This window comes from Myxine glutinosa, chromosome 4, assembly GCF_964187855.1.
Source record: "Myxine glutinosa chromosome 4, kmMyxGlut1.1, whole genome shotgun sequence".
NCBI lineage: Eukaryota > Metazoa > Chordata > Myxini > Myxiniformes > Myxinidae > Myxine > Myxine glutinosa.
Window position 1 is genome coordinate 64982209 of NC_136264.1, and position 20977 is coordinate 65003185.

The window sequence follows — 20977 nt, forward strand, 5'->3', positions numbered from 1 at the left end:
ACCAGAAATAGCACAGGGCCCAGAACACTACCTTGGGGAACTCCAGCCAGAACAGGAGGGGAGATGAGAGAAATCCATTCAGGGCCACACGTTGCCTACGACCAGAGAGGAAATCCGCAAGCCATGAGTGGAGATTTCCCTGAATACCATAGGAGGTGAGTTTGGTGAGCAGAGCTGGGTGCCAGACCGTATCGAATTCACGTGATATGTCAAGTGAGACAGCTCTGATTTCCTGTTTGGCATTGAGGACCTCCATCCATTGTTGAGACAGCAGAAGCAACATGTCCAGAGTAGAATGACCTGGTCTGAATCCAAATTGATGATCAGAGATCAAGCCATTGGAGAAGAGGAAGGATTTGATATCTGAAGCAATGATGGATTCCATGACTTTGCTGATAATTGGGAGCAGGCTGATTGGTCTGTAGTTGCAAGGATCTGTTTTTGCACCTTTTTGTGTAAAGCGGTAATGTTTGCTGATGTCCAAGATGCTGGCAGATGACCTTGAGCAAAAGAGAGGGTGAAAAGAACAGAGAGAGGGTGAGATAGAGCGGCAGAGCAGGATTTTAGGACCCGAGGGCTGATGCCATCTGGTCCAGTTGCAGAATCAGAGTCGAGGTTTGATAAAAACTTCTCCACCTTGTCAGGAGAGAAGGACACAGAGTCCAGGAGCAGTTGGGTTCGACTGGGAAAGGTGGGAACAGAGAGAGATGGGTTTGGGACACAAGATTTTGAGGCAAACACAGAGTTGAGGCATTCGGCTTTGTCACGTGCGGTGTCAACTGTGTAGCCATTTGAGGTAAGGGAGGGGATGGATGGGGAACAAACACCAGAAACGGATTTGACCAGACGCCACCAGGATTTGGAGGAAGGAGACAGGTTTGAGAGTTCAATCTTGAGTGTGGAGAGATAGTGCTTCCTGGCACTCCTGAGGGTAGAAACACACTTGTTTCGAGCTTGGTGGAAGGAACTGAGATTGCCTTCAGTTGGATTTGCCTTCCAAGACGCAAAGGCAAGTTGTTTCAGGGCAACTGCCTCACCACAAGATTCAGTGTACCATGGACGGGAGGAAGGGTAAGACAACTGAAGACGAGATGGGATAAATCTGTGCATGAGAGAGAGCAGTTTGCTTTGGAAGAATTCCCAGGAAGAATTGATGTCAGAGGCATTAGAGATGGGAGACCAGTCCAGTTGATTGATGGCTGCTTGCAGACCGTGCCAGTCGGCCTGAGTGAAATGCCAGACTCGTCGGCGCTGAGGAGGCTCTCTGAGAATGGCCAGTGAGATGTCCACTTTAACAAGCACATGATCAGAAGAACCGATTGGAGCAGAAGAAGAGCAGCAGACATTTGCAGGGAAGTTAGTCATAACCAAGTCCAGAAGAGAAGATACTCCATTGACTGAGATCCGGGTCGGGAAATTGACAGATTGTGTCAGTCCCAATGAGTCGCAGAAGTCCTTTGCTGAGGTGCCATGGCTGGTGAGAGATGAACCCACACCCAGCCAGCTGGCATGATGACAGTTGAAGTCACCACATATGAGGAAGAGAGAGTTTGGATGAGTTGATCGAAGTTGGTCCATGTTGTCCGACAGAGAAATGTAAATGGAGTCATCACTGTTTGGAGGACGGTACAGAACACATATGAACAAAAGGTGGGAGCGGAGAGGAAGCCGTAGCCAGAGGTACTCCTGTGGGTGGGTTGGAGAGAGGGCAGTGCAGGGAGAGTGAGGAAGAGAGTTTTTGATAAAGATAGCCACCCCACCACCAGGACGAGGATCAGGTCTATCGTACCGAAGGAGGGAGTAACCAGGAAGAGATATTAAGGAATCAGAGACATCTTGAAGGAGGAAAGTTTCTGTTAAGCAGATCAAGTCTGGATTTTCAGAAGCAACCTGAATGGAGAGATCAATCAGGTTTGAGCGAAGGCCCCGGATGTTTGAGGTCCATACCGTTAGTGAGGAGAGAGGGGGAGCATCGGGTGCAGGACAGGGGAGGGGAGGGGTAGGGTCAGATGAAGGGTGAGAGGGGGATGTAGGAAGAGCAGTTGATAGTGTGTCAGAGATTACAGAAGAGTTACAAGAAAGGGAAGGATGAGGAGGACGAAAGGTTTGATGGTGATGGAATGAGGCACAGTGAGAGTTTGTTTGAGGGGGGGGCAGAGGAAAGTAGAAGGTTGGGGAAGGTGGAGGTATGACATAGGAGGGAGAGGAAGTGGGGAGGAGGCAGCTTTGAGAAGGAGGTGGGAGGAGGGAGAATTTGGGAGGGATGGTTGGGGGGGAGATTTGAAGGGGAGGGGCAAGGGGGGAGTTTAGAAAGTGGATGATTAATGAAAGATGAACATATATAACAAATTGGGTTTGATGTGATTTTCAAGTTAGCGATTCGTTTAAGAACGATGGAGGAGGGATGGAATGAATGAGAATTTAGAGCATGGAGTGATTTGGAATCATAAGAGATTGAATAATTTTTTGAAATGGAATGAGTTGAAGAGGAAATTGAAAGGAGCCTTTTAAATAAGAAGAAAAACAGCGTGTTGTAATAAACCACTGAATAAAACACTGAAGGGGATAGTTGAAACATATTTAAAGAGAACTGTGAAGAACAATCTTATATTCACAAAAATACCAATGGGGAGAGGAAGCCTAGAGTGACGACCACGAGTCACTTGAACAGGGCAAAAGGTGGAAGGCAAGGAGAAAATGGGGGTGGGGCGAGACAGCGCACGTGGGCAGAGGCAAAAGCACATGAGGAGAAAGGGAAATAAAAGTTTTTTTTGTTTGTTTTTTTGTTTGTTTTTGGGGGGGGGGTGTGGGGGTTACAATGTTAGACAAATAGTAGATGTTTGGTGAAGCTTGGTGGAGAAGGGGAAATCAAAAAAGCTAGCAAAACAGCGAAGGAAGGAACAACCTTCGACGGGGGAAGCCTGAGGCTGCAAGGCCTTGCTCGCGACGCGGCAAACAAACGATTAATTTATGAAAGATAAACACCGAGGAACTTCCAAGGGGGACACTATAAGTTCACACACCGAACGATAAATACAGTTTCGACAAAATAAAATTGTGAACAGACTTAACTTTGAAAAACGTGGAGACCGTGTGGACCGTCGAAAACCCCTGCCACCGTCTCCAAGATCTCGCGAGATCTCCTATCTCCTCCCTCACCTGCCACAACCAACTCGGTTCTTTTGAAACCGCCGTGATTGCGACCCCCGCCGGTTCCCGCAGTACCCAAAGCCCGGCACGGACCGAGGGCTCGCGTCGGCGAACCATCGATCTAACCGCTGCTCCGTTTAACGTCGATGCTCCCCGTACATACTCACACCACTCGTTCCTCTTCCTCCTCACACATCCAGGTGTCTCCATACTCTTCGTTATTGTACTTCCTCTTACACACCACCCAGGTACACTCATTCCACTCACAGACTTCGTTACACACCTGACCACCGCACACCTTGGCACACACTCGTCGTTCGCACACTTCATCAACACACCTCCTCGCGCCCACTCCTCGGTCACATCCTCTGTGACAACCATGGGTGCGCACTCTTCTGCACACCCGATCATGCGCTTCAATGTGCCCTCTCGCACCACCAGCAACTCAGGTGTACATTCCCACACGCGCTCAACCATTCCAGGTGTGCATTCCTTCTCACCTGCCACAACCAACTCGTACTCCATGTCACTCTCACCACCACACTCTGTCTTGCATTCACCCTCACTCTTGACAGCACACTTTTTCCTCACACACCCCATAGTCGGACATCCTTGCACACCTCCTCTTTCCACACACTCCGCACCAGTCGCACACCTCACCAGCGGCCTCTCACGAACGCCCGGGTCTAAACCAACACCCAAGCTCACTGAATCTCCCCTCACACCATATACATTTCCGAGTATATCGCCACTCACCTCGGCACCTCTTCTTCGCTCCTCCTCCGCCACCTGCAAACTCTTTATTTGGTCAGCAAGCACATCATCACGCTGTAAGCACAGACCTTGCACCAATTCCATTACCTCCTCCTTTATCTCCTTTTTAGTCTCCCTCCGTCTCTTTTTAATTTCACTGACCCCCTCTTCCACTTCCTCTTATTTTTGTTTCACCTCGTTTATTTCCCAGTGCGCCCCTTCAATTTCTTCCTCTAAGGCCACCTTGGTCGTTTCTATGTGCGTCCTTACTTCCCGTTCTTTTGTCTCCATTGCCTCTGTCACCTCGTCCAACCTCTTTGTCAACCCCTCGTGTACCATCTGACATTCCTTCTTCATCGCTATCAGTTCTTTTTTTAATCTCTTTTTGTGTCGCTTTCAACCCCCCTATTACCGCAGTGTTCTTTTCCACCTGCTCCCCTAACTCCTTTTGTCCCACCGTCAGCTGCTCTACTCCCCGCGTCAGGTCTTCTATGCCATGCCCCCCTGTAACCTAGCCGTACTGTTCCTCCCCTCTTTCTCCATGCGCTCCTCAACCCGCTTTACCTCCTCGCGTACCCCCGCGACCTCTTCGCCCACTCCGCACCTTATCTCCTCCCCCATCTCTCCCATCTCTTTGGTAGATGCCGCCCTCATCTGCTCCAAATCATTCCTTTGGGCATCCAATTTACTTTCCAACCCGATTTTCACCTCCTCTATCTGATTCCCCATCTGCTTAATTTCCCGGGCGGATTGCTCCCCTATTTCCCTCAATTTGCCTTCCATCTTGTCTTCTAACCCTATTAACCCATTCTTCACCCCTTTCATCCCGTTGTCTAACCCCTCAAATTTGGCTTCTAGCCCCCCGATTTTGTCATCTAACCGCTCCCCCATTCTGTTTTCCAAACCTCCAATTTGGTTTCCCATTTTCTCACTCATTTTCTCCATTTTTGCGTCCAGTTGGGTCAGGAATAATCTAAAATCAAACCCGATTGGCACAGCGGCCCCAGCTGCCACCGCGGGCTTGACCTCCGCGGCGCCGCCATTTTGTGCGCCCCCAACCTCGTGCGCGACGCCGCCATCTTGTGCGCCTGAAATCCCCGCTACCGAACCCTCATTGCCTTCGTCTTCCCATTCCTCCCAGGGATCCTGGGTTGCCTCTAACCCTTCTTCTTCTACCCCCACCGGCATCTGGTCACCTTGATTATCCATGGCACGATTTAAAATTTAGGATGTTACTACAATTTCGGCCGCTCGGAATTTTGAGTGCGCTAAGCGCACTTTGGGTCCAAATCTCACTCCCCGACACCAATTGTTACAGAAACGGGGACGGCGCTCCCCTGACCAAAGGGGGGGGGGGGGGGTTAATCCCCCTTGTATTTTGCACTTTCCGTCTCCGATCCTGAAGCTACCCCGCTCCCCTGTGGGGTGGGATTGGCCGAGGTGATTGGTCAAGGGATTCCCGTACACCTCCGCCAATCCCTCCACAAGGCAGGTGGGTAACTCCGCTCGAATCCCGGACAAGATGGAGATTGCCGAGCGGTTTAGCAATCCGAAATCCAAGCCGTTAGCAAAGACTAACCCGATTGTGAAGCGGTTGGCCAAACATCGTGCCACAGGTACTCAATAGGGGACAGGATGAAAGCGATCGGATGAGAAAGAAGGAACAAAAGGGAAGGAGGAACAGATATTTATTATTATTATTTACACAACCAAAGAAACCAAAGGAGCAGGAAAGAAACAAAAGTAATGTACAGAAGAAGAAGAAGACAGTGCAATCCTTAGCTTATACAGTCTTACTTACTCCCAGGGACAGGACAACACAAACAGACTCACATGAATAGGGGATTGCAGGTAGGATTGGCTGGAGGGAGAAGAAAGTGGGACCACAGGGCTGGAGGGATGACGTTCGATCCCGTACAGGACGGCAGGGTTGATGTGAGCGGCCGCCGACTCTCCGCGCTGGGGTCCACACAGCAAGGTTTGCTTAAAGCAGCACGTCAGAGCTGCACACGGCTGGGGGCTGTTTTAAGCAGCGTCCCTCCTCTGGCTCGTACCTCTCGCAAGCGCCTTCCTCCTCAGAACCCAACTCGGTCAATGCCCCTCCCTCCACGTATCTCTCAGTGCATGCTCCCTCACTCATCTGCTCCCTCACTCATCTGCGGGTGGGGGCTTCCCGAAACGGGTTATATGGCCACGCCTTGGAACCTTCACGAACCTGCTCGATGTTTCTGGTCACGCCCTACCAAGCCCTGCCCACCGATTCCTGGTTGGTCGTAAGGGCTTTCTGGCTCCACCTTTTGATGACGATGGGCGGGCCACGCCCTTCTTCTCCGGCTTGACCATGTGCGTAATGGCGGCGAATGCTGCTAGCGATGTAGTCCAATGCTGCTGGCAATGTAGGTTTTGGGGCTATTGAAAAAAAGGGGATCTATCTTATTTGATTTGGTGCAACGTAAGGTCAACTAGTGGAAACATAGCCTTAACTGAAACACAGAATAATGATATAACTATAGAGAGGTTCTATGATTGGCTACATGCTTGTACATGGACTAGCTGAGGTGCACTTATTTCAATTAACAGCCAATTAAGGGGAAATGTACACAGGGGTTATTTATAAGGGATGTTAATACTAAATTTGATAAAGTGAAGGTTCTAAAAACTGCAACAATATATATATATATATATATATACATATATATATATATATATATATATATATATATATATATATATATATATATATATATATATATATATCATATATATATACTGTATATATACATATATATACATATACATATATTATACTATACATATATATATATATACTACATACCTATATATACATACATATATATATACCTATATATATATATACATATATAATAATACATATATATATACATATATATATATACATATATATATACATATATATATATATATACATATATATATATATATATATATATATATATATATATATATATATATATATATATATATATATATATATATAAAACAGTTTGTGTGTGTGTGTGTGTGTGTGTGTGTGTAATGTTACCGATAGACTCCTAAACGGAGAGGCTCACGTGCTTGATATTTGGCATAGACATGGCCATTGAGCCTGGGAAGAACATGGCCTACCTCAAAATATTTGATGATCCATATTTTTTATTCATATTTACCCTCAGCGCATTTCAGCGAAGAATATTATACACGGAATCTGAGCAGGTGGCAGAGCAGCGCACTGATTCGCTCAGAGCGATCACGTGATGTTCTTTGCCGCCATTAACTCACATTTCAGCGAGGAACATTGCCATTCACACCACATAGGTTTTTTTTCCTTCATCTTTACGAGATCCATATTTTTATTCATATTTACCTCAGCGCATTTCAGCGAGGAATATTATACACGGAATCTGAGCAGGTGGCAGAGCAGCACGCTGATTCGCTCAGAGCGATCACGTGATGTTCCTTGCCGCCATAAACTCACAGTTACGCATTCGCACGTAATTCACACGTTCAAAACAAACGACATCCGCGAAGTGAGTTGGTCGAGTCGTGCTAACCAAGATGGGGACACGGCGGCTTCACTTTTCATGGAGTATGAGCGTTCTATATATTTTCAATTCAGTGCGCCCGACTCGCTCACGTACTTGATTTGTGACATAGACATGGCCATTGGGCCTTCACGGTGTAATTTGTGCGAGGCTTTTGTCCGAGTGAGCTTGAGCCGAGAGGGCGAATGTACGAGTTGGGAATGTACGGGTCTCCCTTCCCCCGCCTGGCAACGCCGGGTACTGGAGGGCGTCACAGGATCGGTGAGCCTCCAAAATCCGCTTCGTGCCGTTGCGAAGATGCAGGACGATGTCGCGATTGGTTGTGCTGCTCTCCGACCATGAGAACTGCAACGTCATTGTTGACTGGCCCTCCCCTTCCCCCTCCCTCCTCCCCTCCTCCTCCACCCTACCTCCTCCCATTCTCCCCTCCCCCTCCATTTCCCCCCCCTCCCCCTTCCCCCAGCCCCTACCCCTTCCCCCCCTCCCCCTCCCCCACTACCAAACGCTACCTATTGGCCCCTCTTTGTCCTTCTGGGCAGAGACCTCTTGCAGGCCGTCCTGACCACGGGGCAGCCCCAATACAAATAAATATCTTTCCATGCTTCCAGGTCCTACAGCACATCTCACCATCATGGCTTGCACGCACTGGCTTGAGAGATCAAGACGGCTTTTTTGGAGTGTGTGACTCATGTGCCTTTTTGTAATGGGAAGCCCTCACCGACACATACAATCCTACCCTGAATATCCTGTCTATAAATTACATTCGCTGCCTCCTCAGCATCACATTTAACAAGATGACTCACTCTGACAAGTCTCTGATACATGGAAATCTAACTTACTCGAAACACGCGACCATGTTACACTGACCACATTCTAGCTATGGACCCCTCTCCCCCCCCCCCCCCCATCCCCATATTTCCACATAACGATATTTTACATGTTATCCATGACTTCACTTAGTCACATTTTCCTCATGTTCAATTCCTCCCTTCACTGTCCATCATCACCCTTAGTGTAGTTCACTACCTACACCACCCAACACCCCGACTGCTGCCTGTCCCAGCTTTACCTGTAAACTGGCATCGCAATGTGTTCCATGAAGCTGATCTGCAGTTCAGGAATGTACGCTTTCTCTCGGTCCATCATCTCGCTTGGACGGTTCCCCATTGCCTTCTCCTGTGGGTGAGTCCGAGGAAAGGATTACGGCAGGAGGACGAAATGGTTCTTGGTCAGAATGAGCAGAAATGGAAATCTCTCCCAGAGTCGATGTTGCAACAAGTGGCAGAATAATAAAATAAAATAAAACAAGTAAATGCATAATATCAGATGTAATGAATCTTACCAGATCTCCTTGAGAGAAGAACTCTTTGTATATCAGCTCCTGTTGGAGTGAGAACAATGCAATTGGTGTCAACTTGGATGACATCATCATGTTTGTTTCGTTAACTAGGAACACCTGCTCCTGCTGCCTATGCCCCCTCCCCCCCCCTCCCTCACCCCACCCCCCACGTTTCCCCTGTCTGCAGCATTTTGCTTGTCGAGGTAAATGTACAGGATGTACATTTTGAGGTAAATGGCCATTTTGCTCGTGGAAGTCAGTAATAAGCCACTGGCACTGTGCCACTTATTCAGGCAAAATCGTAAGTGTTTCTCCCTCCCCCCTTCACAATGAGGGGGGGGGGGGGTGAGTGGTTCGGGAGGAGTGTGGGGTGGGACGTGGGGTGCCCATGAACTGAACCTGGGTACTTCAACATGTATGGCGAAATTTGATGGTGGATATCGCCCAGCTCTGGTATTTATTTTTTTGCAATGTATTACCAGTATTTTTGTAATGTTTACATTTTTGCAATGTAATGTTTTTTGCAATGTATTATACAGAGAATTGCCTTATTATCCTCACCAGATGAGAGGGTATTGCATTTGGGTCCATTTGTCTGTCTGTTTGGCTGTCCCCATAGAATGTGCTAACGTAGGACACAAACGCTACCTATTGGTAGCCAGTAGTACACGTTATCTTTTTTCAAGCGAGTAGCTCTATAAAGAATGTACAATTGGAATGTAAGTATGTCTATAAAATACGTACTCTAAAACAAAACAAAACAGCAAATGCTGGATGAGGGTATGTAATCTATGATTACATATCCTCCAGCTATGCCTTCAGTGCCTGGCAATGCAACAGTGCAGCACATGGAGACGGAATTTGGAGGGAGCGGTGTACAATAATTGATTAATTGCACAATTAAAATAAATAAATAAATAATAATCATAAAGTAAATAATTTATTAAATATAATTAATAAAACAAGCGTTACGCCTAGGTCCCCCGTCGGTGAAGTGATGTGGGTTGACAAAGTGGAAGAAGCAAGGCGGCCATCTTGGATTTTGACGTGGCGACCCAATTTTCAATAGCGTTGTTCCTTATGCGTAGATACACCCACACACCAGATTAGAAGTTGGTACTTCGCTTATTTTTCAAAATATTCCGCTCACAAGGTTCAGACATACATGGCGGCGGCCATCTTGGATTTTGACGTGGCGACCCAATTTTCAATAGCGTTCTTCCTTATGCGTAGATACACCCACACACCAGATTAGAAGTTAGTAGTTCGTTTATTTTTCAAGATGTTTCGCTCACAAGGTTCAGACATATATATGGTGGCGGCCATCTTTGATTTTGACGTGGCGACCCAATTTTCAATACCGTTCTTCCTTATGCCTAGATACACCCACACACCAGATTAGAAGTTAGTAGTTCATTTATTTTTCAAGATATTCCGCTCACAAGGTTCAGACATACATGGCGGTGGCCATCTTGAATTTTGACGTGGCAACCTAATTTTCAATAGAGTTCTTCCATATGCCTAGTTGCACCCACACACCAAATTAGAATTCGGTCCTTCGCTTACGCACGCACGCAACCACGTCCGCACGCACGGACGGACGGACATATTTCGCTCACAAGGTTCAGACATATATATGGTGGCGGCCATCTTGGATTTTGACGTGGCGACCTAATTTTCAATAGCGTTCTTCCTTATGCCGAAATACACCCACACACCAGATTAGAAGTTAGTAGTTCATTTATTTTTCAAGATATTCCACTCACAAGGTTCAGACATACATGGCGGTGGCCATCTTGGATTTTGACGTGGCGACCTAATTTTCAATAGCGTTCTTCCATATGCCTAGTTGCACCCACACACCAAATTAGAATTCGGTCCTTCGCTTATGCACGCACGCACGCATGGACGGACGGACGGACGCACACACGGACGGAGGGGAAAACCATAATCCCCCTTTCGCTCCGCGGTGCGACGGGGGACAAAAATTGAAATAGCATACCTAAACCACCACTGCTTCATCCGAATTGTAACTTTTTGAAAATTAATCAATTAATTAATTAATCAAAAAAAATTAATCTTTGAGCTAGGAAGCTGAAATTTTAGCACAATAGTGAGCAAGTACTTTGGCAAAATGGTATTTTTTGATTAATCAATTAATTGACGAGTTACTTAATTATTATCGATTAATTAAGTACTTATTTATTTCCTTTCTCTTCTGGGCATTATCTCAGGCACCTTTTGAGTTAGGAAGCTGATATTTGGACACGACAATGACCAAGTGATTTGGCTGTAAAGAATATTTTTGATTCATTGATTAATCAATTAATCGATTAATTATTTGATCAAGGACTTAATTAATTATTTTTTTTAAAGTTAGACTTGGATGAAATGGTGGTGGTTTTGGCATTCTATAAGCCAATTGATTAACAAATTAATTCTTTTACGATTATTATTTATTTATTTTCGTTATTGATCACTTATTTATTTTCTTTCTCATCTGGGCAATATCTCAGGCACCTTTTGACCTGGGAAGCTGATATTCGGACATGACAGTGACCAAGTGATGTGGCTGTAGAGATATGTTTGATTTTTTTTGATTTATCAATTAATCGATTAATTATTTATCGATTAGTCAATTAATCAGTTAATTATTTGATTTTCTTGATTAATGACTAAATTAATTTTCAAAAAGTTACATCTTCGAATGAAACACTGGTGGTTGAGGTATGCTATTAGCCAATTGATGAAGAAATTATTTTACGATTACTGTTGATTGATTTTAATTATGCAATTAATCAATCAATTATAATTGTACACCCCTCCCTCCCAGTACCGTCTCTATGTACTGCTGGAGGATGCTGTTTATTTATTTGGCATGGGGACGGTGTACTTTGAATGTATCTGTGCTTGTTCTATCTTTATCTTATTGGGCCTCATTATGCTTCTGTATTGTTGCTTGAATGCCACATCTGGAAAATCTGCTTTGTGGGTGGGTTATCTCTCTCTGGCAATCTTGTGTGTAAAACTATTATTTCGAGTCTCGTCGAGTTTGATATAATGGGCATAGTGGGGGTTTATATTACCTGCAAGAGAGAAATTACAAATTAGTGAAGAAAAATGTCGTGACCGGCCAAAGACTTTTGAATTATTTGGACAGGAAGAAAAACGAAAAACAACCAAAATAAAAAGTTGATAATGGGAAGCATTGCAGAATGCATGGAACAACCTCCCAATGGACGTTCTCCAGAAATTGCAGGAAAGCATTCCAAAGCGGATATCTGCTGTTTTGCATGAAAAAGATGATCACACCAAATATTTCAATTTCATGCATTAACACTGTATCATAGAATAAAATGAATGTTTGTTTCTTTAATAAAACATGATCATTACTAGAACGGCACTCAGTAGGGCACATACCTCCGTCAGGCTGAACAGTTTATGTTTTGTATCCCACTAATAAGCCGGATCTGGATTCGGACCTGAACCAAAATCTAATTGGTTTGTTCTTGTCCCCTACCCAACTCACCCTCCAAGTTTTGTCAAAGCTCGTCCACAATTTTTTTAATATCATGCTATATATCGCTTTTCGCCATCTCTCAATGGTGAAGAATCACTTAATAAAATTAAATAATTCTCATATCCGAATCCATATTCTGATCTTCACCAAAATCGAATCATTTCGTCCTTGTCACACACTCAACCTCTCCGCCAAGTTTCGTCCGAATCCGTAAACAACTTTTTGAGATATCCTGCTATGTATCATTTTTGTCCCTATCTCCCAATGGTGAAGAATCACTTTTAAAATTCTACCTGCCGGATCCGGATCTGGATCTTCACCAAAATCTAATCATTTCGTCCTTGTCACAAACGCTACCTCTCTGCCATATGTCGTCTGAATCCGTCCACAACTTTTTGAGATATCTTGTTCACAAACAAACAAACAGCCAGACAGCGGAGCGGTGAAAACACAACCTCCATCCACTTTCGGTGGCGGAAGTAATAACTTTTATCCAAATATGCCAGCGTGACAATAAAAACGTTTATTTTCAAGATGGCCTATGACTTTTGCATAACACTGTATACTTTCCACATGAGACCGAGTTACATATTTATTAAATAATTTCAACAAATGTAAAAGGATTTCAATGTACATAGTGATGAATGAACAGCAGGGTGTAACACGTATTTGTATACCACAAATGAATGTGAAACTTTACAAGTTCATTCAATGGATGACTCTTATCATATTTTGTGGAAAATCAGAAAATGCTTTTTTTCTTTCTTTTTTTTCATTACTATTTTTTTTGTATACAAGATCGAGGCTCGTCAAAGAGCGAACAAAATTTCCTCAGAATGAAGTGCAACTTTTTCATCAACGAATTGTTTAAGTTCTCCAGCCTGATATGTTTACAAAGAGAACATTTTGCTCACAATTATATGACCCCTGATCATCCACTTTGGCTCATTTCCCCTTTACATGTACCTTGGCAATTAAGGTGATCAGAGACAGAAGGTTCAGAATGCTGCATGATGTAATTTAAAGGTGTGATGGATAAATTTGACATCATTATCTCTGTCATCCTTATCCATGCCATCTCAAATTGTTCCACTCTTCTCATGCTCAAATCAATGTGCCAAAGGGAGCATCATGTACTATTCGTGCTCTCCGATGTCTTTTGTGAAGCAACGATTTAGCAAATAATCCATACACCAAATATTGCACAGAAAATGCAAGCAGGTCTATATTTTGAGTCGTCTTGCTCTTACTTATCTTCTGGCTTGAAACTTTCTAACAGCAATCTTCGGCTCAGATTAATAAACAAAGTCATCGTTCATGCCACTGTGTCCACCATGATTGGCATTTAGGTTTATAGAGCTAAACACATCATTCCTTTGTGCTGCATCATATCGTGGGGATAAGTGAGCGACATTGCTGAGGGTTCAAAGGAGAAAATAAATAAACTAACAGTTACTGAGACAGTATTATGTGAATGTGTTTGTTTAGCCAGAGGATGTAATAGCAGGCACAATGTTGCAGGTGCTACCAGTGCCATTACCAATGTCTGGTGTGAGTACATTCATGAGTCATACGCACAGCAATCTTGCGTGTGGTTTTCCATCCCTTGGTTTGGTCGGATAGATCACTGGATGTCATAAGCAAGCACAGCAGTAGATTGTGGTGCTCAGGGTTGTCCTTGTTGTAGCCCTCTATGGGGGGGGGGGGGGGGGGGAGCGACAGGACGGGAGGGGGGAGAGGGGAGGAGTTGTGAAATGCTGAGCTGAGCAATACATCCACAGGAGTCTATGGAATATGCCTCTGGACTTCTCCCTACGGCATCGACTGTGCTTACCGTGGAACCCATATCTCCTCCGTCACTAGGCAACGAGCTAACCTTCTTAGAAACACATCTAAGTGTTGCAGGTACAAGAAAATATTGAAATGCCTTGCAGTTGTATGAAATACATAATTAAATCTCTCCAACACCCTGAGGAATGAATGGCAAAACCATGAAAGGTCATAATAACGAATTATAACACCCCTGCAACCTCCCTAACCGCTGAAGTCTCAGAGGGCATCCTGGGATTTCCCATATGGTTTGGGAAATTGTGGTCCCCAGTCAAATCCGGGCAGTTATTACAATACTTAATGCTTGAAATCAACAACAATGGCAAATGGCAACAGCTTGAAATCAAACTCAAACAGAATGAATCACTATGTTAGAAACTGAAAACGATACATTAACAAGAGTTACCCTGTACCTTTTGTTCTTGAAAATGTTATATTAAAGTGAAGTTAATGAAACCATATTATGCAAGGGTATTCCCAACTGTATATGTGTGCGCGTACGTGCATTTCAATTGGTATTGTAACGACTTAAGGTCAGAAGTACACGAATTTTTAGGACCGGCACGCAACCGTTTCAGGATTTTTTGTATACAAAGTCAAGGCTCATGGAAGGGCAAGAACATGAGTGGATCAGGACACAAGAGAACAAAAGAAACAGTGGGGGCTGGGGAGGGGGTAACAATAGCAAGGCCAAGGGACAAAATAGATGGAGACAGCTAAACAAGGAATGTGGGTAAGAATGAGGGGTAGGGAAGGATGCAAAGGGAGAGCAAAAAATGGAAACAGAAGCAAGCCCACAGGAAGGAAAAAATGGGAATTTAGGGTGGGTTGAGTGGGTGGCTTAACGGGCATAGAAAAGATCATGGTTTGGATGGGGGACGATCTGAGATGGTGTTGAACAGCTGTCTTGAAGACCTGGAGGGAAGGTGATTGAATGGAGTGTGTAAGTTGATTCCACAGGTGGGACAAAAGAGGACCAAATGAGTGGAGGTGAGCAGTGATTCTGGATTTTGGGAGTTTCACAAGAAGGGGGTTGATGGTGGACCATGTGCGCCCTGCAGAAACCTGGGGAAAAGGGTCGGGGTGGGATAAAGCATGAAAAGAGCAGAGGGTGCAAATCAGAAAGATGATTGGTAGAAGACAGAGACACAACCAATCTGTCTGCAATGGGAAAGTGACAGGCCCATACACTTAGATTTATCATGGGAGATTCCATTGATTTTGAACCTTGGTTTCCACAGCATCAAGCTGAGCAGGGTGTATGGCGGGGGCACCACCCCAAGGGGGAGGGCAATATTCCATCAAGCTGCGGATGAAGGCTTTTTGCAGGTGGATAAGAGTTCCATTCTGCCAAGGAAGGACTGTGTATGACACAGGATGCCTAGTCGGTGACTATCTCTGGAGGCCAACTTGAAATGTGGTTTGCCCAAGAAAAATCATGGCTGATAGTGAGACCAAATAGTTTGAGTGACTGAACTTCTTCAAGAGGATTGTTAAGAAAGTAGGTGGAAGGGTTCACTGCATGGTCTTTCCAGAGAGAGAGTGAGAGATTTGTCGGGATTGAACGACGTGTTCCAAATGTAGGACCAGCTCGTGATTATATCAAGGTCTGTAAAGGAAGAGTATGTATGCCACCTGCCTACCTGAAGCATGTGTGATGTGCAGTCCTCAAAAAAGAGATAAAGAGGAGAGGATTGTGTCATGAAGTTCAATGGTGAATGAAAATATGAAACGAGGTCAAATTTACATTGATAGTTTTTCACTGAGGAGAAGTTTCCGTCTGGCCACTCTGCCATAAAGCCCAGATGGGTGGAGTGTTGCAGTGGTGGTTGTCTTTCTAGAAGTTTCTCCTATCTCCACACAGGATCTCTGGAGCTCAGCCAGAGTGACCATCGGGGTCTTGGTCACCTCTCTAACCAAGGCCCTTCCCCCCCGATTGCTCAGTTTGTCCAGGCGGCCAGCTCTGGGAAGAGTCCTAGTTGTTCCAAACTTCTTCCATTTAAGAATTATGGAGGCCACTGTGCTCTTGGGAACCTTCAATTCAACAGAAAATTTTTTTCTAGGCTTCCCCAGATCTGTGCCTCGACACAATCCTGTCTCTGAGCTCTGCAGGCAGTTCCTTCGACCTCATGGCTTGGTTTTTGCTCTGATATGCATTGTCAGCTGTGAGACCTTATATAGACAGGTGTGTGCCCTTCCAAATCATGTCCAATCAATTGAATTTACCACAGGTGGACTCCAATCAAGGTGTAGAAACATCTCAAAGATGATCAAGAGAAATGTGAGGCACCTGAGCTAAATTTCAAGTGTCATAGCAAAGGGTATGAATACTTATGTCAATGTGATATTTCAGTTTTTTCTTTTTAATAAATTTGAAAAACTTTCTAAAATCCTGTTTTCTCTTTGTCATTATGGGGTATTGAGTGTAGATTGATGAGGGAAAAAATGATTTCAGCATAAGGCTGCAACATAACAAAATGTGAAAAAGTGAAGGGGTCTGAATATTTTCTGAATGCACTGTAACTCGAAAGCAGTTGAGATGGGAAGTGCTCAACCATTCAGCTTACATACGTTTCCACATGAGTTCCTTCTGTTCAGACAACTCAGGGGGCATCTTCATTTATGGAATAAAGGTTCAAAATGGTGAGGGTAAAATCACAAGTTCCAGAATCACTGCTCACCTCCAATCATTTGTTCCTCTTTTTTTTATCGTTTGTGAAAACACCTTCCACATCCTCTTCAACCTCATTCTTCCCTCCAGGTCTTCAAAACAGCTATTCACCACCATCTCAGATCACCCCCCCATCCAAACCATGATCTTTTCTACCCTCGTTAAAGCCCACCTCTTTTCCAAAATGCCAGTTTTTCCTCCCTGAGAGTTTGCCCCTGTATCCATCTTCTCCACACTTTTTGTCTTGTCCTTTTTTACTTTTTGTCTTTTTTGCTTTTTGTCTTTTGTTTTCTTCTTGCCATCCTTTTTGTCCATTCATTTTTTTTGTTTTGTCTTTTTGTCTTTTCTTTTCTTTTCCACATCTTTTTGTCCATCTTGTCCACACATCTGGTTTACTTTGTCCTTCCCTACACCTCATTCTTCTCCCTCTATTTTATCCCTTGGCCCTACTGTTGGTGTGTTTCCCCCTCCTTTTATGGTTCCTTTTTTTCGGTTACGTCTTGATCCATTATATGTACTAGCTCTTGCATGAGCCTCGACTTTATATACAAAAAAAGGAACAGGTTAACGTTGAACTGCCCTCCTGCGAGCGAGTTGCACCTTTGCTTTCCATACAGCTGGTGGTCCGACTACAGCGCAACACAATTTAAGGAAAAGGCAAAATTAAATTATTAAATTGAAGAAATCTGGGGACTCACCGTCTGCCATCATCCTGAGGTCTTTCAAGATACGAAGATGATGAGCCAGATCTGTGGCCAGGATGATGTCTCTCATGAGGTCAAGCATGCGTTGGTATTCCTAAGGGATAAACAAGAAGGAAAGACCGCTAATATGGCATCACCCAAACCACCAGTTCATGTTCAGAATAACGTTACTTCTGATACTTTTACAAACACTTAAATGGAAGAGACAACATCTATGTAGGTGATACCTCCATTAATCATCATTGCTGCAAATATACTGTACAAGGAAATTTTATTACATAGGGTATTGGAAATAATTATGGAAAAATACACAGGATATGTACAAAGCATGAGTAACTGCAAAGAAGAGAAGTATTTTTCTTTCATACACAGTCACGTGAAACAATAAGTACACCCCAAATAAAGTTTTGACTTTTTCAACATATTTCAACATACAGCTATTTGATCTTCATTTCAACAATATTGACAGATAAAGGTGATATAATATGACAAATATCATGAAACATTTACATTTTGTAGTCCATTGTATAATTTAAATAAACATAAATGCAAATTTCACATGTGGAAAAAGTAAGTACACCCTTGGCTCTAATTGGTGGTATTGCCCCCTTTGGCAGAAACAACCTCAAGTAGGCGTTTCTTATAACTGTCTACCAGTCTCTGACATCGACGGAGAATTTTTTTCCCACTCCTCCATGCAGAATTCTTTCAGCTGTGCGATGTTTGAGGGTTTTCTTGCATGCACAGCTCGTTTCAAATCCCCCCACAACATCTCGATGGGATTTAGATCCGGGCTTTGACTTGGCCATTCCAGAACCCTCCATTTCTTTCTTTTCAGCCATTCCTTGGTGGATTTACTGGTATGTTTCGGGTCATTGTCAAGTTGCAAGGTCCACCTTCGGTTGAGCTTCAACTTTCCGACAGATGGCCTCACATTATCCTCAAGCACCCTCTGGTACAATGAAGAATTCATAGTGGATTCTATGATGGTGAGCTGCCCAGGCCCTGATGCAGCAAAGCTGCCCCAAACCATAATATTTTCACCACCATGCTTTACAGTTGGTATCAAGTTGTTGTGGTCATATGCTGTCTTTGGTTTTCGCCAAACATGTCTTCTGGTACTGTGGCCAAATAGCTCTACCTTTGACTCATCTGTCCAGAGCACATTGTTCCAGAAGTGCTGGTCTTTGCCAAGGTGTTCATTGGCAAACTTTAGTCTTGCCCTGATGTTCTTTCTGGACAGCAAATGTTTCCTCCTGGCACACCTCCCATGTAGATCAAATTTGTGCAGCCTCTTTCTAATGGTAGACTCATGCACTTTGACATCAACAGTGGCAAGAGCTACCTGTAGGTCCCGTGAAGAAATTCTGGGGTTCTTAGAGACTTCTTTCAGCATCTTGCGGTCTGCTCTCGGGCTGAACTTGCTGGGGCGGCCTGGCCTGAACAAGTTGGCAGTTGTTTGGAATCTTCTCCACTTGCAGATGATCTTCCGGACAGTCGAATGATTGATTTCATATTGTTTGGAGATCTTTTTAAATCCCTTCCCAGACTCGTCGGAATCTATAACCTTCTTTCTGAAGGCCTCAGAGAGCTCTTTTGATCTAGGCATGGTGAAGCCGCACTCTTCAACAACAAAGAGCAAACCAAACTAAATGTCTGAGCTTTAAATAAGACAGGTTCCTCCAAGATCCCCTCTAACGATGTTCTAATCATTTGCACCTGAGCTGGTGCACCTGATTCTAATTTTAGGTATTTGAAGTCGTGATAAATGTAGGTGTGTACTTACTTTTTCCACATGCGAAATTTGCATTTATGTTTATTTAAATTATACAATGGACTACAAAATGTAAATGTTTCATGATATTTGTTATATTATATCACCTTTATCCATCAATATTGTTGAAATGAAGATCAAATAGCTGTATTTAGAAATATGTTGAAAAAGTCAAAACTTTACATGGGGTGTACCTACTTTTTCACGTGACTGTATATAGAACCTGGCTCGGGGTGGCATCATTTGATGTGGATCACAGCTTTGCTGCTCATGCAGTGCCCCATGTAGATTAGTACACCACATTGGTTGTATGCAGAGTATGCTTGGGATCATTGTCTGTTGGGAGGTAAATCCTCAACCAATGAGACAAATTATTGAGGGAATGGAAAGATGGATCAAAGCCTTGCTGTACGTGTCTGTAGTGTACATATGACTTCCTATAAACATGACGCCCTTGGCTGATATGCAGCCCCACACTTGCATTATTCCATCCCCATGCTTCACTGTAGCTGTTGTACACTGAGTTAGTTATACTGCTTCATGGTCTGCCTTTTCACAAACCTCCAATGATTATTGCCAAATGGACTCATCTGTAAGGAGCACATTTTCCAGGTTTGGTCATCCCACCATTTCATCTCTGCTCCCCATTTCATACTTTTTCTTTGGTTGTCTCTCCTCAGTAAAAGTTATCGGGCAGTTACAGATCCATTGAGACCACTTTGTGCTGATGCGTATTTTACCGTTCTTGAAGAAACATTAACTAACAAATGTACTTTCAGTTAGGTAAATAGCAATATCTCCACTGGATTATATATACAGTATTGTTATGGCAGGCGCGTCGGCCAATCGGCCCATACACACAGAGCCGGATTGAGGGCCTAATCACTCATTTACCTAGCTCAATTTGGTTCGTCTGAGGTTGATCAAGCAACACCAAGCCACTTAAAATGGCAATTAGAGCAGTTTGTCACACTCGATGGGGGAGAAGGTTAAGCTTTGATGCTAAACGTTCCACCAAATCTGTCCTTTATAGGATGCTCGTGTTTCGTTTTCCATTTCATTATAAAACCTAGCGGATTTGGTGATGGTGCTGACTCGAATAACTAAATCAAGACCCAGTTCATGCAGGTGTGTATTTAATAAGAGGGGAAGGGAGAACAGCGAACATGAGAACATTTTATGCACTATTTCGAAAGGTGAAACGCACACCTCGGGTTTCATACGAGCAGGAGGTCCTTATCGAAATAAGCCTCAACGGGCCCACAGGCACACCACAGGAGAAAGACCAGAAGAAAAGACATGACTTAAAATACCTGTAATATCAGGGTATGGGAGGGCAGTGCACACTGTTCTATTGCGGGCGAGAGGTGGAAACACAAGAACTCTCTCATTGTCCGCGAACTGAAATGGTGACATGACCCGCGAGCTAGAACACAAACTAGGCACAACGCCTGGGCACTCCGCTTGACTCCTGGACCCCAGGTGGACAACCACGACCCGTCCTGTGCACGAGCTATTATGGGCACCCATGATGCCACGCCCCGTAGCAATTGCTGGTTTGGTCATCAATCAAGGGGAAACCCCTCCCCTGAGACTCTCAGCTCTTCCTCAAAAGTTCAAAGCTCGCACCTTCACGCCAAACCTTGCACCTTCTCTAGATTGCGAGACCGAAT

The 20977-nt window shown here is 44.2% G+C and overlaps 1 protein-coding gene across 1 annotated transcript in view; it reads right to left on the minus strand.

Annotated features, from left to right (window-relative positions):
* Window positions 1-20977, minus strand: part of PDE2A (phosphodiesterase 2A) — a 376017-nt gene that overhangs the window by 39949 nt on the left and 315091 nt on the right. The window contains exons 27-30 of the mRNA XM_068112452.2: window positions 17525-17624; window positions 13904-14016; window positions 8809-8847; window positions 8536-8642 (exon numbers count right to left, since the gene is read on the minus strand). Of these exons, the coding sequence (XP_067968553.2) occupies window positions 8536-8642; window positions 8809-8847; window positions 13904-14016; window positions 17525-17624 (359 nt within the window). The remainder of the gene's footprint in view (window positions 1-8535; window positions 8643-8808; window positions 8848-13903; window positions 14017-17524; window positions 17625-20977) is intronic.